Source organism: Ziziphus jujuba, chromosome 6 (genome assembly GCF_031755915.1).
Source record: "Ziziphus jujuba cultivar Dongzao chromosome 6, ASM3175591v1".
Taxonomy (NCBI): Eukaryota; Viridiplantae; Streptophyta; class Magnoliopsida; order Rosales; family Rhamnaceae; genus Ziziphus; species Ziziphus jujuba.
The window spans coordinates 12620984-12647283 of NC_083384.1; the positions used below are offsets into that span (position 1 = coordinate 12620984).

Below are 26300 nucleotides of genomic sequence, written 5' to 3' on the forward strand. Positions count from 1 at the left end.
GTTATACCAATAAAGTATCCATTTAAACAAGAAAATTTGTACACCAAATAAATTTACTTTAAAATATTTGCATAGATCACTTCCTGTCTTTCAATGACCAAAGTCAATAAGAATAAATCCGTTAATAATTTGATTAACATTAAATCAAAGATATATATACATTATAGTTTGGCAAACAAAATTTACCCTTGCAGCGTAAAATTGTTTTCAAAGACTCATGGCCAAACACCTTATATGTGTTTTACAATACAAAAAATAGTTTTCAAAACATATTGCCCAACAAAACCCATCGTTTTTGGAAAAAAATTGCTAGTTTTTTTTATAATACTTCTATAAAGCTATCGCTTTACAAGAACAAATGAATACCAGCTTTTTCTTCAAATCGCATCATCCACAATCCCATACAAATATGTGAATTGAAAAACTATATCAACGTCCAGCAGTACCCATAAAGCATTACATGTGTTTATATATATATATATATAATTTACATAATTATAGTCTAAACTCCATTTGCAAAAACGAAAAGTAGCAAAAACTTATATAAAATATAAAACTGGTGCTACTCCTCCTAATCTTTGATATCACCCGTTTTATTTGAGACAATAATGCCAAAGTCACTCTAGATGAAATCTGAATCACCCCCAAAATGTTCAAGGTCGGGATGAGTCCCACCACCACCTGGCCTCCTCGGCGGATTCCTGAAACAAAATCGAGGAAATTGTAAATTCTGGATGTTGTTGTCAAATCATCAGATGCATCTCCAAGAAATGTCAATTACTGCTAACAATCGAGTGCTGAAACTCACTACATAAAGAACATAGAAGATAATAACATAGAAGATAATGCACGGTAATTGAAGCACATAGAAATATTGGAAATATATACAAATAGGCTTCATATGTGCATTAGTAAATATTGATCGAATCTTAGCAACAAAAACAAAGAAAAATCAATTGGTTCTGGCCTGCAATTTCTTTGAGACAAACCATAACAATCACCCTCCCTAAAACTCCTCAGACTTGCAGTGCACATGAACTGTTTACAGTTGGATTTATGAAGAGGGGGTATGCTAACAGTGCAAATCAATTATACCATGTAAGATTCCATTGATTTTTGTTGCTATATACCTTATAAATCGATTGGGCTCAAAACCAGGAACACCAGGTGGACCATAGGGATCAAAACGAGCACCTGGAGGTACACCCCTGTTTCATAGTTCCAACCAAATTTAGAACAGTGATAATAAGAATGAAAGGTTTATCAAAAAGAAAGGGAGAGATCAAAACAACTCACGGTAGTCCTCCCGAAAAGCCAGGCTCACCAACTCCACCAAACCAACGAGGGTCATGAGGTCCTGCTTTCACATGACAAATAAATTAACAAGTCAAAAGGGAAAAAAAAAAAAAAAAAGCACGCTTATTTTCAACAATATCACAGAGAATTCTTACTAACCCACAAGCATGCTTCCAGAGCCAACATCACCCCTGAAAGACAGATAAGACAGTTATACATGTACATGGCCAGAAACCAACAATTGTTTAAAAAATAAAAGTATCAGGAAGCTTTATGACTTGTGACACGTAAATACCTGGAAGGATACATTCCAGCACCAGGGCCAGGAAAAAGATCACTACCACCACCAGGATGTATAGGTGGATATACAATTCTATAAAGCAAGACAGGATACAGATTATGAGTAAAATCACTATCAGGTAATATTGCATTTAAACCACATAACATGCATTGTGGTAAGATAGAAGAAATTATTAAATAAATAACTACTACACTTCCAAATCATCCTCCATGACATGTGTTCAGAAGGAAGCAACTGATTTTCCTTTTTATAGGACAATGTGGCAATAAGAAAAGACAAACTCGTAGGATTTACTAGATAAATCTTACTACCAACTGATGAACAAAAGTTAACAATAGCAAGGGCACAGAATGATAACTCATCCTGACAAAACAAACTCATGCCATGTGCTACATATCAAGTATCTAAGGCCAAATTATGTATAAATAGAAAAAGATCCCAAGTCATATTACTAAGAAAACCGTATGGAACACGCACATCTTTGAATGCAAGTGGTGTGCTAAGTTTTGTGTGTGTGTGCATGTTTTTGTGTGTCTGTGTGAGAGAGAATGTTATGGGCTAAATGCTTGAAGGTTCATTAATCCCAGCGTTTGGGTCATACCCTGAAGATTCAGGAACTCCAGGACCAGGCTCAATTATAACACTTTGTGGTCGATCACTGGTTTCTGCACTGCAAAGCACATCAGGAAAAGAGAATCGGTAAGAAGCAAAGAATGGATATCACTTCAAATTACAAATTCAAATTACTACCCCTGTTAACATATTTTAAGTTGTAACCAACAGTCAAGAAGCAAGAAAATTTGACAATGGATTTGTACACGAATATTCTTTTTGGAAGTTATGTTGATTGAGAAAGAGAAATACTTTATTCTCATAAAACATCTGTGCTTATATTCTAATAGCACTTTTATATTTCTTTTACGTTTTGCCATTACAGTAAAGCTTAGAAGGAAAAGAAGTTTAAAGCCTTCTTTTTTTCCAGGTAAGGGTGAAAGGGAAGGAGGTTTACATAAGTATCATTTTTTTATTGGTATAAAGGTGCTAGGTAGCCCAATTATCAAACTACAAACTTGAAACAATGTTCTACCTGATGATGATCAACAATCAAAATCTCAATACATAAACATAATCCACAAAATCTCTCATTATACTCAAACAATATGCCATAATTAACAAGGTAATGCACATTAAACTCAATTACCTTCTAGGGTTACTTGAGAAGTTGGTTTTGCGAGATCCATCCAATTTGGACAAAATTTCCGCGTCCAGATTCTCAACGAGCTTATCCAAACTCTTATACTGTGCAGAATAATTGCTGCCCCCATTTTCAACAACATAGTCTCCAACACTGCAATCCCAAAAAAACCAAAAAAAAAAAAAAAAAAGGGAAAGAAAAAAGGAAAAAAAAATTCCCATAAGCCAGTGCCAGTGTTATACAAAGAAAACAAAATTGAAAAATTACCCAAAACACAGGTAATAAAAAGGAAAAAAAAAAAATCATACTTAATTTCGAGATGAACAGGCTCGCTATCCCCATTAGCCAAAGCATCAACGATCAACTTATCGTTCATCACCAGACACTTAACCAAGACCTTCTTAGATTCCTTTTCAGGATTTGAGTACACGAACGAGTATTCATCGTCCAGCTCGTTCCATTGATCAATACCCACTTCATCTACAAAGCCCATATACACAAATTGTACCCAACAATCAAAAATCAAAATATGTAACAAACAAAAGCGGAAGAACCAAGAGAATACCGGTGGAAGAAGAGGAGAGAGCAGTATCGGAGAAAGCCGGAGGTCCAGTGGCCGTGAGGACGAAGCCGGAGGCAAGGAACGAAGCATGTACGGCGAACGCTACCTTGTCGTGGTTGTTGCGGAAGGAAGGTCTGGCGGCTCTGATTACCGCCATCACGGACTTGTCACTCGCCATTTAATCGATTACGGACTCTCCAAAGACTAATACTGATTTTGAGTTGGGGGGTTTGTTTGGTATTCCTTAGAAAACCAGTTTTCTTGAATGAGAGGTTTTAAAGGCGGTGGGGAACGGAAACACAAAGCAACTGCAACTCTCGGGGTTCAATCTGGTAATCAACAACGTTTGCCTAACGAGCAAGTTTCTCTCTGTTTCTCTACAAGGAAGACCCTTCCACGTGTAATAGCATCCCAGCTCAGCATATTAAAAACATATATATATGTATATATATTATTTGTTTATTCACCGACGAACTATATGCCAACAATTTGAAAAAGCAAAATTTGGCACCTTTATATCACAAATGAAATATTTCATTGGAATTGATATTGTATCTTCTAAAATTTTTTTCTAGCATTATACATCTTGAATTCATCAAAGTCTTATACCGTTGGTTCCTTTTGAATTTTACGTTCTTTGGTACATGAGCTTAAAAAGGGGTATTTTTATTTTTTTTACCTTTGCTTTTTTTTTTTTTTCCCCTCAAATTTTCATTTCTCTTTTTAGATTTATGAAATTATGGCTCCGATGGGTTCATGATCGTTGAGACCAATCTTGTTATCTTCTTGATCGATTTTCCAATGTCACGGAGTCTATGATATTTGGTATATAAGGGAAGAAGGAATTGTCAAAGAAGTTGAGAGATTGAATACTCTCGACCGTCGCTTTACATCCTCAGGCATTTTGTTGTAGATCCAATTGTGACAAATCAAGAAACCAAGGTTTGTAAGTGACGAAGAGAGAACCATGGAGGGAATTGTTAAAGAGGTTAGAGTTTTTGAAGGTGTTATATCATGCCAAGATCGGCAATAAACAAATTCAAAATCTTAAATTTGCAAAGAACCAAGCTGACTCTTGGATATGCATTGTTCATTCCTGGAGCTACACAAGTGCCCATTCTGTACAATGATTCCACGAACAGTTAAATAAATGAAAGTATAACTCAATGTTTACTCTATGTGAACATATAAATATATATATATATATATATATATATATATATATATAAATAGGTGTAATAATGTTTTGAAAATTTTTTAGTCCTCTGCTTCCTTGATGAATAGTTTGTTTGATTGGGGAACAGGGATGAAATTTAGTGTAAAATCAATGTATATTCCTAAAAACATGGTAGGCTTGGAATCCCTGGAATGGTGGAAACGATTATGGTCTAATACCTTGCACAAAAGGATTAAATTTCTTTTATGGAAGCTTGCCAATTTTGGCCTCCCTCAAAGAGCCAATTTGGGGGCGAGGGGTATTGGTGTAGAAGAGCCCTCATGGGTGTGAGGAGTTGGAAAATGAGTTTCATTTGTTTGTGATCTACCTTATTGTCAGTGCTTTATGAATTTCTTCGCCTTGGTGTATTAGATGGCTCGATCCTAGTGGTATTAGTCTCATGGAGTTCCTTGGCGTTTTAAATAAACTTTTGGGTTCTCTCCCTATTCCAAGAGTAGATGGGGAGAAATTATTCATGTTTGCTGCCTTGGATATTGGCAATATTTGGAAGATGAGGACTGACTTTTGTTTGATGGGAGGCTTGTTGATTTGGAGATTATTATTAGATCCTTAATGAGAAGTTGCAAAAGCTCTTAATTTCCAACGACCTTGCAGCAGGCCTCTTTCTTATGAAGGGTCTTCTATGGTTCACTGGCAACCTTCTATCCAGGGATTGGTTAAGATTAACACAGATGTAGGGATTAGAAATGGTGTTTGTTCTTGTGGAATTGTTGTTAGAGGTTGTCAAAGTACGTGCTTGAAGTTGAATCTAAAAAAGAGTGCATCAATATCCCGGAGGTGGCAGAATTTTTTGTGGTCTACTAAGCTTTATTGATGGTAGTAGAGGAGGGTTGGAGCTCCATTTGTTATGAGGGTGACGCTAAGAACGTTTCCTCAGCCTGAAAGCCGTGAAGATGTTGAATCTCCATTGGTCTGCAGAAGGTTTTTTGCTCAATTTTTTTCTCAGAGTAGTGTTCTTCTAGTTTCTGTTATTTCTTTGGCCTGTGTTCCTAGGCTTGCAAATCAAATAGCTCAATTTGTTTCTCAATGGGTTTTTAAATATTGTATCGAGGGTGTTTTCCCTCGGAGCTTATTGTGTAATTATTTAGTAACTTAGGTGGGTAAAGAGAGAGGCTATAATGCTAGCTCCTGATCTAATGGCAAGCTCTCTATTTTTCTAGTTAGCTTGACTTTTTGGTTTACAAAACTCCCTTTTCTCAAGAGAAAAAACAATTGAAAAAAAATGCCATATTAAATGGTATTTCCACGTATACGCTCTTGTAAAACATTTTTTTTCATTTCAGCTAATATCACAGAAACAATATTTCTACTTCTCTATCACTCTCTTTACAGTATTGCAATAACAATAATAAAACAGAAACATAATTACTTAGGTGATGCTGATGCAGTAGGGCTACTAGCATTTAAGGAAGCAATCTCCGCAGCTTTATGAGATCTCTTAGTAGCTCTTATGTAACAAAAAATCGCCACTAAAAATGTTGTGGCAAGCCCTCCAAGTATAACACCTCCTCCAGCAACAGATTTATCCACTGAATGGTGTGGTTTTCTGTGGTGGATTTCTATACTAAAATTCTCTTCAGTCACTGCCACCATTGGAGTTTGCTCTGAGGAAGTGGTTTCTTTTGAAGGGCTTAATGCTGGTGGATCAGAAAACTTGGTCATTTTTGGCTGGTGTTTTCCAAGTTTCCTAATCATGGTTGCTTCATCGGCTGGACTTGGAGCTGGTGGGCTAGGTAATAATGTTGATGAAGAAGATTGAATATGAGTTTTTCCATTAGCCATGGCTAAACCCATATAAGCATTTGCTATGATCAGGTAGAGGAGGATTTGAGCCATTTTGAGTAATGGGTTGTTGGAAATTTGCTTTTCTTTTTATTGTGAGGCAAATTGAAAAGAGTGGGTTCGGGTATTTATATATAGAGGGTCTGGATTATAGAAAAGCAGATATCATAACCGTGTGGGTTTGATGGAAATTTCCCTGTTCTTGGATTTGGGAAACATTAAATTTTATATTTAGTTTTGTGATTTGATTTAATGGGGGTTGTCTGTGAGAAAGGAGAAACTGAAGGAGATACACGTGTAAGGACTAGAATATTGTTAATACAACTAGGATTTCAATCAAGGGAACAAGATCTCTCATATGTTTATATGCCCAAGTTGTGATTCTAAATATGTTGAATTATATATAATTCATGTGACAGCAAAATTGTAATCAAAAGGCTCTAGTTCCCATAAATCTATTAAGAGGTAAGGGAAAATGTTTAGAAGTTGCTCAATGTAATTGGGAAACTCTCTTAGCTAGAGACAGCTTGGATTATATATAGTTTATCTATTATTGTACTTCATAGATAAAACTAATGGAAGAGAGGCATTAAATTGTATCAAAAGCAAAAATAAAAATAAAAATAAAAAATAAAAATGATTTTTTCTTTTTCGAAACCTTTTGGAGTTAATATCATTTAGTTCATGAAGTTTGGTTTAAATTCAATATTATCTTCTGGTTTCAAAAGTAACATATATTTATTCTATTGTTTCAAAAGTTTTTCATCTACATTCTTTGTTATTGCATTTAAAGCTCCTGAATTTATGATTAATCTTTATCATTTATACCTGTATAATTGATATTTTCAAAACAAAAGAGAGTGTGGTTGAAACAAAGGCAAATCTTAAAGGGTGTGGGGGAGAATTATATGGTTTTCACTGTCTGTATGGAGAAGTTAAGCTCATTCAAAAGCCTGAAATTGACTACAAATTAACACAAATCAAATATCTTTTTCAATAGACAATCCCAAACTGCTTCGGCAAACAATTGTCTTGACTTAGATATTGTGTGTTTCATGTCCCTAGTGCAGCAAGGAATTTAATCTTTTTCCTTGTTCCTTTTCTTTGAATCTCAAGTAATGTTGTTTAATGTACCTTATGTCTGTAAAAACATCTTGAAACACATTTCATTGTCAATAAGATGTTTGCGAAGTCTATAGCTACATACTAAATCCATGAAAAAACAAATGCCTCATTTGTGTCTATACATTCATGCATTAAACTTGAATCTCATTTATGAAAAGTAATAAAACAAGGTTCTTGAATAGTATGAGGGGTTACAAATTATGATCTTGGAATATATGTATGTCTGGAAATATATACATATTCATGTAACCTTTATATTTATATATGGCAATATTTCCTTAGGTTGATTAATCATTCATGAAAAATGTTGGGAATCCATGACCTACATTAATGGTAGTGTTTTGGAAAACAGAGACATGGTTAAGATTTCAAAATTCCTGAGCAAACAAGCTGGTATTAAACAACTTTTTTCCCATATATTATTTTATTTTATTTTTTTTAGATTGCTAAAGATTTATTAAATGAGATTGGAGAAGTTGCTAATTGTGTAGGAGACAATAGATGAAGAAGACAACATGGAGAGAAGAGACAAATTGCAGAAGGTTCTATTTGGGTCAGTCGCGGTACCTAAATTATGGGAATTTTATTGTATTATGATTGATTTATTTTTAAAACAGGGATTATTTTGCTGGAGATTCCCTTTTTTTTTTTTTCTTTTTTTTTTTCTCTGCCAACTAATTAATCAGTGATGGGTCATACCTTTGGGATCAAATTGGATTCTTTGGCTATTTGCATGTGCAAGGAAGGCCATTGATGACTTTCAAGGAACAATAACTATGTATAAATTTTTAATTATTATGTGTATTAATCAACGACCATCTAATTCAATGCTTAATTAAAAAAATATTGATTAACCAAGCTCCTCAATTGTGAGATCAATTATTGCAAAATTTGATCATCCATATGGTACTGAAGTTCTCTAATTTGAGATCATTAGTAATTTATTTTTAAATAACTATTGTAATATTGTTAAGGGAAAAAGAAAAAAAAAATACTACTATACTGAAGGACTACTTTTTGGCTTGCATGTAATACTGAACTTGATTAAAGTGAACTGTTTTATATCTAGTCATTAACTCATTAGACCAAGCAAAAGAAGGTAGATGGCCTAGTTTTTGCCTCAAAAAAAAAAAAAAAAAAAAAAAAAAAAAAAAAAAAAAGGGTCTAGTCCAATTCGGACCAATCCTACATTTCAAACTAGGGAAACCTTAAACATAAGAAACTGTACTTCACTATACCATATAAGTAAACAAAGCAATAAAAAGCAAACCAAGAAACCTGTAAATCTATATTAACTGAAGCCACTTTGACACGAAGTTCTTCAACACTAACCATTCTAATGCCCAATTTACTTACAAATCCTCCATTACATGGCCTGGTAATCATAAGAAACTGTGACACATTTTATTTTTGGTAATTTTTGAAGACCACCTCAATTGCCCCATGTATGATTCCTGACTCATACGTCACACTGCCACACTGGTCTTCTTTGTTTTTTTATTTTATTTTAAATTGAGAGTGGTTGTTGCAGTTTTATGGTCCCTTTTGTTAACTTTTAAAAGATTGAAGTAGCTTTGTCAAATGGGAAAATAAAAGTGAGGTAGAATATGAATATATATATATATATATATGGAAATTCTATGGTGAGAATGGTTTGTACAAGGACTGTAGTATTAGTTATGGTTTTTTATAATATTAACGATGATTTTTTAGAAAATCGTCATCAATACTATGAAAAATCATCACTAATATTGTGGTCTGTATAAGAATCGGTCGCACTATAAACAAACTATATATATATATATATTACATGCCCTTCTCTATATTTATTTGAGTTTTTGTCTTTCTTTTGGCCATATATATATTTGCTCTGAAGTTTTTATTTTTTTGCAATATATGTATATATATTTTTTGTTCAAAATGAAATTCTAAAACAATTATTTTATATAATGCGAAACTCTTTTTTTTTTTTTTGCGAGTTAATTTATGAAACATTAATAATGATATTTATCATATTTTCTCCATCAAAATTAAAATCCAAAAATCTCAGCCAAAGAAAAAAATAAAATAAATAAAAATCATCCGAACTTCCAAACCACGTAATCCCTTCACAACACGAGACCATCTTCTTCTGCTTCTTTATCTTCATTCCTCCTTCGGATATAAACCCTCAAATCTTTCAGAAGGGATAGCAAAATTTCAGTTCCAAAATGTCACTCTCAATCCAAAACCATATCCAAAACCTCTCATTTTCGAGGTCTTTAACATATCAAAACCCTCTCTTCCTCCATTCCAAACTCTCCCACTTAACGCTCCAAACCCACCTCCCTCCGAACCCCAAAACCACCAACACCACCATTATCCGAATGGGAGGAGGACCCAGAACCTACCCAGGCGGCGTATCGAAGTGGCAATGGAAGCGCATGCAGGCAAAGAAAGCCAAACAACTCCTCAAGGCTCGGCTATGCCGTGAGCGTCAGATTTACGAGATGCGCAAAAGGGCCGAGCTCAAAGCGGCTGTATCGGAGCTAGAACGGCCATGGGAAGTGGTAGAGAAAGCACCCAACTTGTTCTCCGTGAAAGCCGACGAGCAATTGAAGGTCTTGGCCGATCGGTTCCAGAAGCCCGGTGGGTTCGACATGTGGACCGAGAAGGATGGACCACAGTTGTTTCAGACCCCGGACGAATTGCCCTCCGCGAGGTTTTTCCCCAAAGGGGTCGTTCACAGCGTGAAACCTTATAGAAGGATTTCTGGTTCCGGTGAGTTAGGGGATGATGAAGAAGATGGTTTAGGTTCGGAAAATGGGAACTCTGGGTTGATTGAAGGAGGACACCGAAATGGGGATAAGAATGTTAAGAGGTCTTCTGGGAGGAATTTTAGAGGTGGGTCTGGGTCTGGTTCTGGGTCTTTTAGTGAGGAAGGGGGTGAGAACGGTGAGAGTTCAAGTTCAGAGATTTCTTCTGAATCACCAGGAAATCAGAAAGTTGGAAGGAAACACAATGGTAGATTGAGGAACAAGAAAAATAGGAGAAGATTTGGGTCTGTGGATTTGAATGGTTCAGGAGGTGGATTTGATTCAGGACAAAGTGGGTTCAATAGGAAACAAAGGTGGCAGAATGGCCGCTACAGTAGAGGCAATTGTTCATCGAAGCTGAATGATTCACAGTCTGAAGTTTATGATATGAGTTTACAACAAGACGGTAGTTATGGGTTTCGATCGAATAATAGCCGGTATGAGTCAAATTCTGGGACAAACAATAGAGTTGAATTTCAGAGATTCTGAATTTTGCAGCCATGATAATGTATAGTTAGAGGCTGGACTGGCGAGTTACTTCCACTAAGAAGAAAATAAGGACTAGATCTAGATAGTGCTGTGGAACTGTGAAATTGACAATGAAGAGCCACTTATGGTAATGCTATGAACAGAGACATTTCCACTGTATGCAAAGATTTAATCAGGAAATCTTTCTCGTTTGAAGTTGAGAAGGGATCATGGCTCAAATGATGATAAGATAAGACGTTCACCTCCAAAATGTACGTGTTATGTGTATATATAATGGAAGCTTAATTTTTATCATTGTGTATGTTTCCTTGCACTAAATTTACTCTATCCATTACATTATGTTAATAGCATTTGTTTCGGAGCTTGCTGTTCAATACTCAACTGGTACATTCTGAATCCTCTGATGTGCCAAATAAATACGAGTTAATGAAAAACGACGCTTAAAATTTAGAACCTTGTATGGCTCTGTTATAGCAATGGATATGTTAGACATGAACAATGAAGCCCTCTGTGGGATAAAGATTCTTAAAAAAGTTCGGCATTGCACTTGTATTCTAAGTTAGGTTGCAGTTTTTCCTTTCTTTTGCTTATTACATGTTATTCACATTGAAAAGCTTAGTTTACCTCCCATATAAAAATAAGATCTAAGCCTGGTTGACTCAGATTGTTGAAGGGCTACTAGGAAGTGGTACTAGTATTGAACTAATTTCTAGGTGGTTGTTCTTGTTTTTCCAAGGACCTATTATTGTGAAAAGAAGTCAATCTATAAATGGATCAACTGTCTAGAAAATTCTGTTTATGTGCTTTACTGCTTACTGTAGGTAGTCTATGCCAAATTCGAGAAAACACGCACACTAAGGTTTTTCATATTAAAAGTAAAGGTTACTCAACATTGCATTGTAATGGTCCAACTTACATAAGTTCTATTCAAAGCTTAATAATTTTCATTGGATTCACTGGCAGGCTTGCCAATTGTCTTGTTGGCAGATCTAACAATTAAATGGGCTTAACTTCCTCTTAGCACCATTAGCATGACCATGTGATAATGAAAAACAGATTTAATGGATAATTGGGCTGAGTTCTTCAATCCGGCCAAAACAATTCTTGTCACTAATTTGAATAGGCTTCTCCAGATTGTTCATACCACCTCTCTCTTTCATTAACTTGCAAAGATGTTTTTGGTTATAATCTATCCAATTAGATGGGATACAATGTGGTTGTTTCTACCTATAGTAGAAAGAGAGGTATCTTCAGGGGTCCTATTCAGATTATCTAAATCAGTGGAGGGTGGCCCAGGTGTGTATGTGTAGTGCAGGTAGGTTGTTATTCAACGAATACTTTGGCTACAGAGAATTGTGGTGGACATTGTATTATTAATTATTTTTTATTTATTAATTATTATTCTTGTTATTTTTTATGAATAAAAAAAATATTATTATTGTTGTTGTTGGTGGTTTTATATATATAAAGATGGAAAGGGAGATAGCTTGTCAGGTGTATACATGTAGGCTTGGTTCTAGTTGACTTCTCTCTCTTTTTTTTTTTTTAACTTTTTTTTTGTTTTTTTGAAAATAAAAAAAGAAAGAAAAATTATATGTGACATTGGTGATTGCAAATACATTATTTCAGAAATTTACATCAGGAAAGGGTTTATTATTATTCTGTGTAGTTCCAATACATCTTTATGATTTTCTGATTCTTATCAAGAATATGCTACAGAAAATTTATAAAAAAAAAAAAAAAAACTTTGTTAATACCTAATATCTTATTGATTCTCCTATTCATTTTCCTTTTAAATAATTACCAAAATCTGCAAGGTTGTTTTCAGCTTTTCAGATTCATATTTACCTTTAGCTTATGATCCTAGAAAACGATTGTGTAATTACCACCTGTCAGTGCTCTTTGATGATGAATTATACTATTACCTTTTACACGTCTTTGTTGACAAAGCAATTCTTCCAAAGTTGAGTTGACTTGTTGGATTTTATCTTTTTAAAGAGTCTGTTGGTATTATTGCATTGATTAGAGATATGATTCTTGATGGTAATTGCTATTGCATTTTAAGAATTAGGCCCTTATTTGTACAGCTCATAGTCCCATTCTTCAAAACCAACCAATAGATTTTCCAAATCTCCATTCTATCTAACGAGGATAATATCTATTTTTATCGGGAGAAACATCGTTGGCATATTTATCCTTCCATTCTACAGAAGTGACAAGGCCTGTTCTTAGGTACCCTCAGGTATTTATCCATTCAAAAGGTTTTGCCTCCATTTCTCTTCTTCATCCAACTAGAATAATTGGAATATTTTCGAACCTAGTTACATCCGCTTTCTGTTTTATCAAATAGCCCAAAGCACAATCATGTCTGGAAGCACTGTAAGAGGCCTAAGCCTTCTTATTCACATGCCCATTTTTAAGCACAGTAAATATTCATGGTCTCTAAAGCCTCTGACCTCCTCACTATTTTAGTGGTTTCAGTGGGATCTTGCACTCTTATTATTTTGAACCGCACTCAAATTCCATTTAGTGGGTTCTATCCATTACTTTTTATAGCGCTTTCATCATTAAGCTTGAGATACACAATTTTGATTGAAAATTTGTGGGTTTGTTCTCTGACATTTTTTTTGTTTGGTTTGTAGATAAGACATTGACTTAAAGCAAGTAATTATTACCTATCTTCTACTTGTATTTGTTGTGCTTGCCCTAACATAAGCTGTTTCTAGTTTATTTTGGTCTAAATATTTCGTATTTTCCTGCTTTTGCAGGGTATTATTTTTTTTATTTTTATTTTTTGGTGAATTTACAGGATATTATGTAGCTGTCTTATTAGCAGCAAATTGAGGTTTTTCTACAATTAATTTCTGTAGAGTCTTATCATCTATTTCTGTAGAGTCTTATCATCTATGTAAGGTTTGGTTAACATTGTAATCCATGGGGAATTGATATAGACAAACAGCTGGTCCTACCCCTACGAAACAAAGATTGAATCTGATCACTAGGCATTATTTTCTTGCTTTAGTTACAACTTATTAACATCCTAAATTATTTATGATTGATGCCATCTCAAATAGAAGGTTGATCTTCGATATAATGATGTTTTTAAGACCAATAGACAAGTGGGAATAGACCTGCCCTTTAAGCTTTCTTTATAGCGTGTTCATTTGAAATGTAGTACTAATACTTTTGTGAAAGAACAGAAAGTTAGTGCTCAAAAAGCTTCAACATCTTATTAAGGCCCCAAACGTAGATTATGGTCACATAGTAGAAAAGACAAGAAATATGGTTTTTTCTGTTTAATGGTCTCATCTTTAGCTACCGATTCTGCAATTTTATCGGGGGCTCTGCTGCTAATCCCATGACAGGTGGGGGTTGTTTCTGCCTATTGAAGCTGCATGCCTTTCTTGGTCTTTGTAATTTCTTTCGAAGAATAGCCCAAAATTCGAGCTGTTTATCGGCCAAGTATGATCATGGTAGATTTTTTTCACTGGGCAGAAAAGTCAAAAACTAAGGCTAGTTTCTGCATAATGAAGCTGCATGATGACTGTTAATCCTATGATTGTTTAACAGCATAATATGATTGTGGTGCATAATGCGAGATTGTGGTAGATTTTTCGCAAAGCAAAAAGTCAAAAATCAAGTAAAAAATAAAAACAACGAAAGAGAGATTTATTATACTCCTCCATTGTTGAATTAGTCTTAAAAAACTAAAATGGAAACGTTTTGCTTTTAGTATAGTAGTTTGTTTTAAAACATGTACAGTTGGGAAAACATTCGAACATTTTACGGGGAATTATTTTTGATATTATTGATATGATTTAAAAATTGCTTAATATATCTATATATATATATATATATATATATTTCTTTAATGAATAATTGTTTCGAAAATTGTTGGTTGGTGTTGATATGGTGAAAGCACTCCATAAAGAAATGAAGTCACATCCTCTTTGTTGCACAGCCACTTTTGATCTCATCAGCAAGTTTTAACAGTTTGATAAAACAAATCCAGCCCCCGATAAACCTCTTTCAATCTTTCATCCAAGGGTGATCATGACTCAACCACACTAATTGCTTTACAGGCATATTTCCATTTGATTATACTTTTTAAAGCAATAATGGCAATTTTAAACCCTGTTAAGATATGCTCAACTTTTAACCAAGAACAAGGGAAAAGAAAAGATAACATAATATGTTTGTTTTTCCAAAAGAATCTAAATTCTCTGACAAGGACAGCCTTAGAAGAACATGTATGTTTTTTGTTACGGTTTCGCTTGCATTTTAATCAAGTTTTAGCAGAAATTAGAGGTAAATAAGTATACTTTTACTGCCATTTGGGTTGTACTTTTTTTCTGGTGCCTAAAGGCTCTATCAACAAAATTTAATGATAAAATAAATATATGGACTTGCTCTTCTCTTGATGCTAATTGTCTACGTGCCAACCACAAACTATAAAAGTGAAAAACAGAGATCTGTTTTATAAAATTTTCACGTGCTAAAGATGTTTTTATATGTTAGGCTTGTAAAATCATGAGAGAATCTCATTTTTTTTTTTTTTCCAAAAAAAGGAGGCTGCCGATATATTTTTTGATGATAAATATTGCACGTGAGAAATTTACTCAGAATCATATTGGAAAATCCTCAAAGATTATAAGATGGGTGAATAAAGTTTTAATTATAGAGTCTAAAAGGGAAAAAAAAAAAAAAAATTGACGATTGAATTGACACATTTCCTATTCTGAAGGGACAAAATTTGAGAAGGACACCCACTTTCATTTCAATCATGCATAATAATTCAGATAAAAAAGAAGTTCATGGCATTTGAATTTGGAAATGAAAATTCATTGCCGACTTCATATATCCAATGTCCAAGGTACCAGCCAAAAAAAAAAAAAAAAAAAAAAAAAAAGGGAAAAAGGAAGAGAAAATGAAATGGGATTTTTCTCCAAAATACTTTGAATTAAAATCTAAATTTGGTAATCCAACTGCAAATATAAGCACATATGAAAGTCCAATTTGCATGATTATGGCTGAGGAGACTGTCTCTTTCTAATGAGCTAAGACTAAAATCATTTGCCACTATGAAGTAGCAGTGTGAATGCGGCTTCCATTTGAATTTCCTGATTGGCCATATCACATTGTGGTGCACACAGTCTATATTTGATCAATTCCCTGGTTGATATTCTTCTAAAATTCTTGTGCAAGACAACGCATGTGATTCATGTGTTAAATTCTTGTCTCATAAAAAATACTTTCGTGGAATAAATTCGTCCAAATCGTGATTTCAACCAATTATGGACCATTCCGCTTTCAGAAACATGCAAAAGGAAGTAGCAGAAAAAAATTTAAAAAAAAAAGAAAAGAAAAAAGAAGAGAAAGTTAGATCATGTTTGATAACAAATTCATTTTTAATTTTGTTAGACATGTTAATTAATTAATAATATTAAGAAAAAAGAAAACTAATACAATTTGCATTGTATTTGATTCTCTCTTCATGTATTTTTTTTTTCATACATTTATAAATAATAAGGATATTTAACTGACATCAATTAAAATTAATAAACCATTAAAATAGCAAATTATATACAGTTTACAAAAATAAAAAATAAATTTATTATCAAATAGTTGCGGAAACTCCAAAAGTTTAAGACAAGTGAAAAATCAAAAAATTATATATGGACGCGGACCTCTACATATCGTAGTGACAAGTTGATCGGTGGGCCTAGTTTGTTCCATATCTATCACTTTTGTTTCAGCATAGTCTTCAAGATTCTGCTTTATTCATCGGATTGTTGAGGAATGAAGAAGATAATGAAAAAAAAAAAAAAAAAAAAAATTGAAATAAAATAATCTCCAGTAAAAAACGCATGGTGCTTTGGACAAGTTTTATACTTAAATTTCTCAAACTATATTTTTAATGATAATTTTGAATTGTTATCTATATAACATAAAAATTGACATTATCTAAATTTAAATAACATAAATTTATAATTATTTTTAAAATTATTCTTTAATAATAATGTGTAGAAGATTGTTTATTGTTATTAATTATTTATATATATTTAATTAAGTTTTTTTAAAAAAATAATTGCCTCCAAAAGTAGAAGACCTCCAAGCCTCCAAAAGTATAATGTCTTGATAGTTTCTATTTTTTTTTGTTTTTTTCTTGCCATATCAACTTCATAGGGTGTTTAGACAAATTCATTGGAATTTTTTTTTATTTTTTTTTAGTGGGTGTTTATATCAACAATCCAATCTACAATAGTGCAATATATAAATCCAATATAAATGAAATAAATATAAATAAAATTTAAAAATAGAATCTATATTTTTTAATATGTTTAACATATATTTATTAGATTTTTTGAAAAGATTTATTCAATTAATATATGTTTATATTTTTCTGATATGGTAAAAAATCTAATAACAAACAAAACCACTAAATATGATCTTAAATACGCAAAAGTGAAAAAAAAAAAAGAAAAAAGAAAAAAAAAAGAGACCGTTAATATATCTGTAAAAGCAACACAAAAATAAAAATAATAATAAAAAGGACACTTAAATTAGGCATAGTTTTGGGTTGTCATAAAATGCATACAAAATAGCCAAACCCAAGAATTTTATCCTTTTTGGTAACATCATTAGGAAGTAACAGAGAATGGTGTGTCCACATATTTAGCTTTATATACATTTATATACTTCAACCGTAACCATTGAATTCCTCTTTTAATGAGACTGGAGCAGAAGTGAACCATAATCCATGTTGCTTACATTCAGGTTGATTTTCATTTAAAGGTTGAATCTTCTTTCTAATCTTTGAACCTCCACCACTAGTTCACTTAACTCGATAGTATGCTATAAAGTCAAGTCCAAAGCTAGATTACCATTAAAAATTGACAACTTGGCATCTTTGGTTTGCAAGGGGAAAAAATAATATATTAATTAAAAACCATGTAAACTGAGCAATATGGATCATGGGCTCCACACTAAGTTAATTAATAGAAGTGTAGGGCATACACAATTTTAACACTTCCGATTTCCCATTATATGTAACTAAATTCGTCAAAATGTAGATTATTTCGGGTCCAACTCTAAACTTAAAAGAAAAATTAGCTAATTTTAATACAATTTTAGAGAAAAATAAAGTTTATTTGAGATGTAAAATTATATTGGATCTGACTGGATTATTAAATATTTATTTCGTTAAATAAAAAAAAAAATCAGTTTAACCTAAAGCAACTCAATATCCCAAACAGATACATAACTTACATGTTGGGTATACCGTGTTTAAAGTAGTTGCTCACTTTTCAAGAGAAAGAGATTAGAGATTAGGCCTCTAACAAAGTATACAATTTGGAATTATATGGCTTAAGTTATATCAATTGGCCGAGTGCTAACGTCATGCTTGCGGGGGTGCAAAAACAACCTGCTTTATGGGAAAAGTTTTGGATGGTAATTTGGGATGAGATCACTCTCTCTATAATTAGGCAAAGTGGTTCCCTTAACCCTATATATACTTACTAATATTACTTAGGAAAATGGCATTATTAAGTTAATTAAGCCCATTCAGGTTGAGTAGCTATCATTAACCATTTCCTTCCATGAATGGCAAGCAATTGCCTTGGCCACCCATTTTGGTGGTAATTGGCATAAAATTGGTGATGTGATTAGTACTTAATCTAAAATATTGGAATTGGATTAGGATTAATGGAATTTTTGCTCTACTTGTATTAAAATTTTTAAACACGTGGGAAATTATTTACTTGATTAGTTTAATAGTATTTGGAGAGAAAATGGTCCACTAATTAGTCATCATAGCATAATATATATATATATATATATATCCTGCCATGACCTCAATGGTGTAGTGGCCCGAAATGATTAAAAAAAATAAAATTGAACTTCATTTCAGTCTTTGACTTGCTTAAGAACTGCTTGCATTTCTTTTTTTTTTAACGATAAGAAGTCAACTTTTTTCCCCAAGAATTGCTTGATAAAGCATTTTTTTTTTTAAAAAGAAAATGAAATACTTTTTTTACTCGTAGAAAAGGGAAGCAGAAGATAAGTGGTAAATAAAGATAAAATAATCATTAAAAAGGGTTAAAGAGAAGAAAGATAGGGACAATATGCTAATGTATAAATTATTTTATTTATATTTTTACTAATGGCGGGAACTTTAGCATTATACTTTTTAGGAGAATCGCATGAAAAGGAATGTTAATGAAAAGGAAAGTCTTAATTATCAATCCAATTTTTTCTTTTTTTCTTTTTTTTTTTAAATAAGAACGAAACTGAGTTGAGCCAAATCAAATTGAATACTAAAATTCTTAAGCTCAACGTGCATGATTTTAGAAGTATTCAAGCTTATAAAATTTTAAAACACTTTGCTTAAAACTAATCAAGCTCATTAATAAAAAGTTCAAGTTTAATTCAATTCAATTTGTTTAAATATAAATATCTAAATATTTGCACATTTGGTAATATTAATTTTATTTTAATACTAAATTATTAAAAAATTTCATTTCTTGTTTCAAATTTTTTAGGTAAACTTAAAAAATTTATAAAATTAACCATAAAAATATTGTTTATGTATTATAAGGTTTAAATATATTTAAATAAATTTATATATATATATACACATGTATAAATAACAGATTTGACTTATTCGTTTGTGTTAGAAAAAATATAAATAAAATAAAAATTCATCTTTCATCAGCATAAATTTTTAAAATCAATGATAATTTAAATTAATATAAGAGCCAGAAATCCAAAAAATCATGAATTCAAAACTAAACAACTTTATCTAAAAAAATAAAAACATATATTTTAGAAAAAAATATAAATTAAATGAATTGGAATAAATTAATAATGAATTATTAGAACGTTTGAATTGCAATAAGCTAATCATGAACTATTTAAACCTATTTACAATCCTATATAAGAGAACTCAACCAAATTTTCAGCAACTGTTTCTTTAACTTAGAAAGTCTTAAACCTGTACAACAAGAGTTATTTCCTACTTTTTCGACGCAATAAAGTGCTGAGTTTGAAAAAAAAATTAAAAAAAAAAATACCATGCGTTAGCATATGAAACTTGATAAACAAATATATAAATAAATACAGAATTATTGAATGCTAAATCATTATACTTGTTAATATTTATTCTCATGGACAGTTAAGACTTCGACATAAAGTTTGATCTGAGAACAAATGTCTTCAAATCTTGCCAAAGATTTTTTTTTTTTAAATATAATAATAATTATAATTTGTAAACTTATTCGCAATATTAACGAAATTCAACCATTTCCACTTGAAGGTTTGAAACAATTTTTACTTTTGTTTTTTTATTCTTTTTAGGGAAGGTACAATGAGATAGGTAAAAAAGAAGATGCACCTATCTCTAATGCACCTATCTATAGTGGAATATAGATACGGTCTATATGGGTATGTAGCTTATTAAAGCCACTTTTTTGACTTGAGCCTCTCTCAGCAGTTTGGTCCCATTAGATAAATTCATTTTGGCAATTGTGCTATTCCCCGTAACAACGTTTAATAGCGACCTCTTGATTGAAGGAATTTCTATTTTTATTTTTAATAAATAAACTTTTTTTTTCTTTTTATGAATGATTGACAAGAATTTAAATTATTATTTATTATTATTTTCTCTACCACAATTATGATTTATGACCAAGAAAATTTTATTTTTTTCTCAAATGTCCAAAGGGTGAGATATCTCTTTCAAAATCTTGGTAAGAATTTCAAAAGTCCAATCCCACTCAGGAAAGAAAAAAAAAAACAATCCCTCCCCCTATATAAGAAGCCCCAGAACAAAGCTTTTTAAACCCACCAAAACATTCTTCATAGATAGTCATCTTTACTAGTGATTTAGCTTCTCTTCTTAGCAAAGTGATAAACATATATAGATATAATAGTTTCTTTCTGATCAGGGAAGCAAGATGAAAGAGAGAAAAGTAGTAGCAGAAACAAAACAAGTTGATGAAGAAGAGAAATGGGTTTATGATTCTTCAGTGGATCATAAAGGAAAAGTTCCTCTACGAGCTTCCACTGGTGTTTGGAAAGCGTCTCTCTTTATTATCGGTAAGGAATATTATTGATTATATCTAAACTTTATATGCCACTGTCATGGATTGTTAAGTGCTGGTACTATGGCGTTTTTATTATTATTATTATTCCATGTGTACTCCGTTTGGCTGCCTAGAAAAAGAAAAGGAAAATCAATACTATATATCTGGTTTTCTTTTCTTTCTTTCCAAACCATATGGGGTTTGTCTGTATATTTAAGTAAATAGCATTTCTAATAATTTTTTGAACCGCTTGCCTTTTCACCCAGTTCATTGAGTCTTTAATTCTTTGTTCTGGATATTAATTAATTACAAGTTAAAAGCAATAATAATAATAATAATAATTAATTAAAGCCTTGAAAAATAGTGGACGTTAGCAAAAGAGGATGTACAAGTTAAAAGAGCAAACGAGCAGGGCAATTGCTTTTTGGAGAACCAGTTAAAATCTATATGATACTACAGCATATTTTTCTGCACATATAGCTAGCTGTTTGCTTTATCTTTAAGCTTTCGTGATATTTGCATCTTAGAAGTTTGTAATGCTGTTTTCGGTCATTCTCACTATGAAGGGGGGAAAAAAAAATAAAAGTACAATAGCGTCAAATTTTCACGAAATACTAAAATAACAAAAGAAAAAAAAAAGTGTGTATATAAATTTATAAAAAATCCACCAACTTTTTTTTTTCTTTTTTTTTTTTTTTTCTTTTTTGTGTACGTTATAGTTGTACCATTATCCAATATAAGTTAGGTTGAGTTGCCATATGATAATATATATTTTCATGAAAATGAACCATTTCATTATTTTGGTTAGGTAATATATTTAGCATCTTCTTGAGTTTGTCATATATAGTTGAAGTCAAAAGAATGTAATATATATATATAATATATATATATATATATATATACTTGCAATCTTTATCTGCAAGATGTCATCTGGTAGTACATATTGGGCGCTTAACCGTTTCCAAGCACTTAAAAAGTGCTTATAATTAACATTTTTAAAAAGTTAGGTGTCCAGCACACAAATTGTGAGTGTATGATTATGTATAAAGAATGGATAATTAAGATTCCCAACTCTAAAATCTAATATGGAATTTTGAGACGGTACACATGTGAGCAGTCAGACAACGGTGTAAGGGTGTGCAACGTGGGACAGGGCCTCTTGGAATGTGAGAGTGTTTTGCATATATAAAAATTGGTACCACCATATTATACATTTTTTTTTTTTGGATGAATCTTAATTAATTATGCACCATTAGCAACCTCTAATACGACATAGCTTTTAATTAATATTGTTGTCCACAAACTTCTTTTTTTTCCCCTCTCTGTTTGTAAAGTATTTAGAGGGTTTCCTTTTTGTTCTTGAGTGTATAATAATTTTTTTAATATTTATCTAGAACAAAGTTTAAGAAAATATATATATATATATATATATATATATATATACCCATGATTTTTCCAATTAGATAGCTTACTGTGTGATTGAGGTGGAGTAACATAGTGGAGAGAACACTTATAGGTTGTCAAATTAGTAGAGGAATAGCTTAATGCTCACGTCAGGCTCTTAACCTAACCAGCTAGTTTCTCTCCGTATTTTGGTAAATTAATTAATTTGTTTTTCTTGCTTCCATTATATGCCTTTTTTTATCTATTTATAATGCAATCGAATTCCTAGACCATGCATTCTTAATTTGCATATTTGGACCAAAAAAAAGCTAATCCACTCTATAGGCTTTATAATGTCTGTATCGGACAATATTAGATAGTGGGTCCTAGCAATGAATACATAAGAGAATACAATGCAACGTCAAGTGAAATTTTGAGTAAACAATTAATGTTGATTCAAATTTAAAATTAGGAATTGAAAAACCTAGCTAATATTTTCTCAAAAAACAGAAAAACCTAGCTAATATATATTTTGGAAAAAACACCAAAAGGCAATATTTTCATCTTTAATTGAAGTGGCCCATAATATATATATATATATATATATATATATATATATATATATATATATATATATATATTTTTTTTTTTCATTTTGTATGACTATAAAATATAGCATTGAATGTGACACACCATTTTTTCTGTCAACATAAACTTTTTTGTCACCATTTCAGATTTGAATTCTGAAATTAAAGAATACATATTCTCAGTAATTTTTATTATTGAACCAAGTGTATCAATACATAACACATCATATTCCATGTTGATAATATATAATATATGCATATACACGAGGTCGACCTAACAGCTAAAAGCACAACATGAAGCTGGGTCAAAATATATTGCTATTGGCGTATGATAGCAACAACTCGCCATGATAATTATGAATGTCAGCAAATCAAACAGTCAACGCACTTAGATTTTGGGTAGGAATATTACAGCTTTGTGCTTTTACTGCGCTCGTCCACACGATTAAATTGTCAGAAAATTATATCAATATATATATATATATATATATATATATACAATTAGAATCACATCAAATTAATTTAACAGTTTATCAGTTTTTAAATCCGCTTTAATAATACTAAATTTAATTTGTTCACACACACACAAACATATATATACATATGTATATGTATATATATATTTTTGTCTTTAATTTATTTTATGAATTTGTTAAACCTCTTTGTTACGCAGCCATTGAGTTCAGTGAGAGGTTGAGTTATTTTGGAATAGCAACAAGCTTGATTATTTACCTGACCAAGGTCATCCATGAAGACCTAAAGACAGCAGCAAAGAGTGTCAACTACTGGGCCGGAGTGACCACATTGATGCCACTCTTTGGAGGATTCATAGCCGATGCTTATTTGGGTCGTTTCTCAACCGTTTTTGTCTCTTCCATAATCTACCTCATGGTAAAATTCATAATTCCAATTAATTAATGCTCATATGCTTAATATATATGCAAATATATATTTTTCCTATATAACTTCAGGAACAAATTAAGTACAAAAAAAAAAGAGAAAAAGTACTAACCAAAATGGGAAAAACACAGGGTTTGGTTCTTTTGACCATGTCATGGTTTGTACCTGGCTTGAAGGCTTGTGATAGTAATCTATGTACTGAACCAAGGAAAATCCATGAAATAGTCTTCTTCCTTGCAATCTACTTGATATCGATCGGAACGGGAGGACATAAACCGGCTCTGGAGAGCTTCGGAGCTGATCAATTCGAAGATGATCACCCCGAGGAAAGGAAGCAGAAGATGTCCTATTTCAACTGGTGGAATTTTGGTCTTTGCTCTGGACTACTATTTGGAGTGACTTTCATTGTTTATGTGCAAGATCATGTGAGCTGGGGTGCTGCTGATGTTGTTCTTACCATTGTCATGGCCGTTTCTCTGGTTGTCTTCATTGTTGGAAGGCCGTTTTATCGCTTTAGGAAGCCGAATGGAAGTCCATTGACACCATTGTTGCAGGTTGTTGTAGCCGCCATTAAGAAAAGGAATCTTCCATACCCTTCTAATCCTGCTCACTTGTATGAAATTTCCAAGTCAGATAAGTCTCAAGGAAGGCTCCTATGCCACACCAAGAAGCTCAAGTAATTCATTTCTCCCTTCTAGATTTTTATTGAAGTAGCATTTGACATGTATATATATATATATATATTATATTTATATACACATAATCAATTTTTTATCCAGAAATCTTAATTTAGAATTCATTGTAGAATGAATTCTGAACTAAAATTTATCAAAAATTCCTGTACAAGGGACATCGTTTTTAATTTAATATATATATATATATGAGATAAATTTTTTATCAGGTCAGCTTATACTTTTAAACCAAGGGCCTACTATTGTCCCAGTCTTTGAATTTGTTTATCTGGGATGACTTATCTCTTAAAAGCAATTTAAAAAGTTGATGCGATATGTCCTGTGGTCAAAATTATGTGGTAGATATTGAAAAAGATTAAATTTAACCCATTATTTTTCAACACTTGGACTTTTATTTAGAATCCTTTTTACCTCTAATAAACAATTATGTAATTTTAATCAACAATGCGAACAAATACTATTTTTGTTTACTCAAACCTATCATTTCCCGGTCCAAAATATTTCAGGTTCTTCGACAAGGCGGCTATCATCGAAGACACAAACGACTCAGCTGAAAAACAAAGTCCATGGAGACTCGCAACGGTGACGAAGGTGGAAGAGATGAAGCTTGTACTCAACATGATCCCCATATGGATGGCCACACTTCCCTTCGGAGTCTGCGTGGCTCAAGCCTCGACATTCTTCATCAAACAAGGTGTAACCATGGATCGAAAAGTCTGGAATTTCGTGATCCCACCGGCGTCGATCTACTCTCTCGCCGCCATCGGAATGATAATCTCGGTCACCATCTATGAGAAACTCCTAGTCCCTGTGCTGAGAAGAACAACCGGAAACGAAAGAGGCATCAACATCCTCCAAAGGATAGGTATCGGAATGTCTTTCTCCATAGTCACAATGGTTGTTGCCGCATTGGTCGAAAAGAAAAGACTAGGACTCGTCGAAACCGACCCAGTGAAGGGTTCGCACTCCATGAGTGTTTTCTGGTTAGCTCCACAGTTTCTTATCATCGGAGTGGGAGATGGGTTCAGCATCGTAGGATTGCAGGAGTACTTCTATGATCAAGTCCCTGACTCCATGAGAAGCTTAGGAATCGCTTTCTATCTTAGCGTTATTGGAGCTGCGAACTTCCTGAGTAGTGTTGTGATAACGATCATCGATCATGCAACCGAGAATAGCACAGGGAAGAGCTGGTTTGGGAAGGACTTGAATAGTAGCAGATTGGACAAGTTCTATTGGGTTTTGGCAGCGATGAGTGCGGTGAACACTTGTGTGTTCGTGCTCTTGGCTCGCCGATATTCTTATAAGAATGTTCAGAATGTTGCTGTTGCTGATTGCTATCGTGAAGGTGATGATCGGGATAATGATGATGCAGCTTCAATGGCTTGAAAAAATTAGTATAGATATATATATTATATGGTATATATATACTATATGTTTAGGTTTATATATGATTAAGCTCTTAGAAATTAATTCCTATGATTTTCCTTATAGTGTGTTAAAAACATAAAAAATGATCAAATTAAAATGTTGTAGTACGTTAAGAGGGAAAAAGTACAATTAATTAATGTTGTAGATCATCACCGTGCCTGAAATTTGTAAAGGTTTGCGTTTCAATGGATGTGTATGCTCTGCTTGCTTTAGCACCATTGGCTGCATTACCCATTTTTTATCTACTTATATACTTTCATCTTGAAAATGCTTTTAATTCACAAGAGTTAAAATTTTACCATTCAAATTGTATTTTAACTTGACAAATTAAACAGCGATATATCCCTTACGTCTATACTGTTCATATATATATATATATAGTGTAGAATCTAATACTTTAATAAAATATATGAGATTTCTCCAACTCTCTCAAAATATGTTAT

At 32.4% G+C, this 26300-nt stretch overlaps 3 protein-coding genes across 3 annotated transcripts; 2 read left to right on the forward strand and 1 right to left on the reverse strand.

Moving 5' to 3' along the window:
• Nucleotides 1–443: 443 nt before the first annotated feature.
• Nucleotides 444–3777, reverse strand: LOC107430654 (probable proteasome inhibitor). Its single transcript, XM_016041521.4, has 9 exons — nt 3358–3777; nt 3101–3272; nt 2799–2945; nt 2199–2267; nt 1592–1669; nt 1456–1487; nt 1297–1357; nt 1131–1208; nt 444–701 (listed from the first exon to the last, which is right to left on the reverse strand). Exons 1-9 carry the CDS (start codon nt 3530–3532, stop codon nt 623–625), a joined length of 891 nt encoding a protein of 296 aa, XP_015897007.1. The 5' UTR covers nt 3533–3777; the 3' UTR covers nt 444–622.
• Nucleotides 3778–9561: 5784 nt separating this feature from the next.
• Nucleotides 9562–11132, forward strand: LOC107430661 (uncharacterized). Its single transcript, XM_025079283.3, has one exon. It carries the CDS (start codon nt 9709–9711, stop codon nt 10780–10782), a length of 1074 nt encoding a protein of 357 aa, XP_024935051.3. The 5' UTR covers nt 9562–9708; the 3' UTR covers nt 10783–11132.
• Nucleotides 11133–20577: 9445 nt separating this feature from the next.
• LOC107430660 (protein NRT1/ PTR FAMILY 5.6) lies at nt 20578–26075 on the forward strand. The gene is made up of 4 exons (XM_048463442.2): nt 20578–20880; nt 23511–23728; nt 23869–24413; nt 24936–26075. The coding sequence occupies exons 1-4, from the start codon at nt 20739–20741 to the stop codon at nt 25813–25815; spliced, it is 1785 nt and encodes a 594-aa protein (XP_048319399.1). The 5' UTR covers nt 20578–20738; the 3' UTR covers nt 25816–26075.
• The last annotated feature ends 225 nt before the right edge of the window (nt 26076–26300 follow it).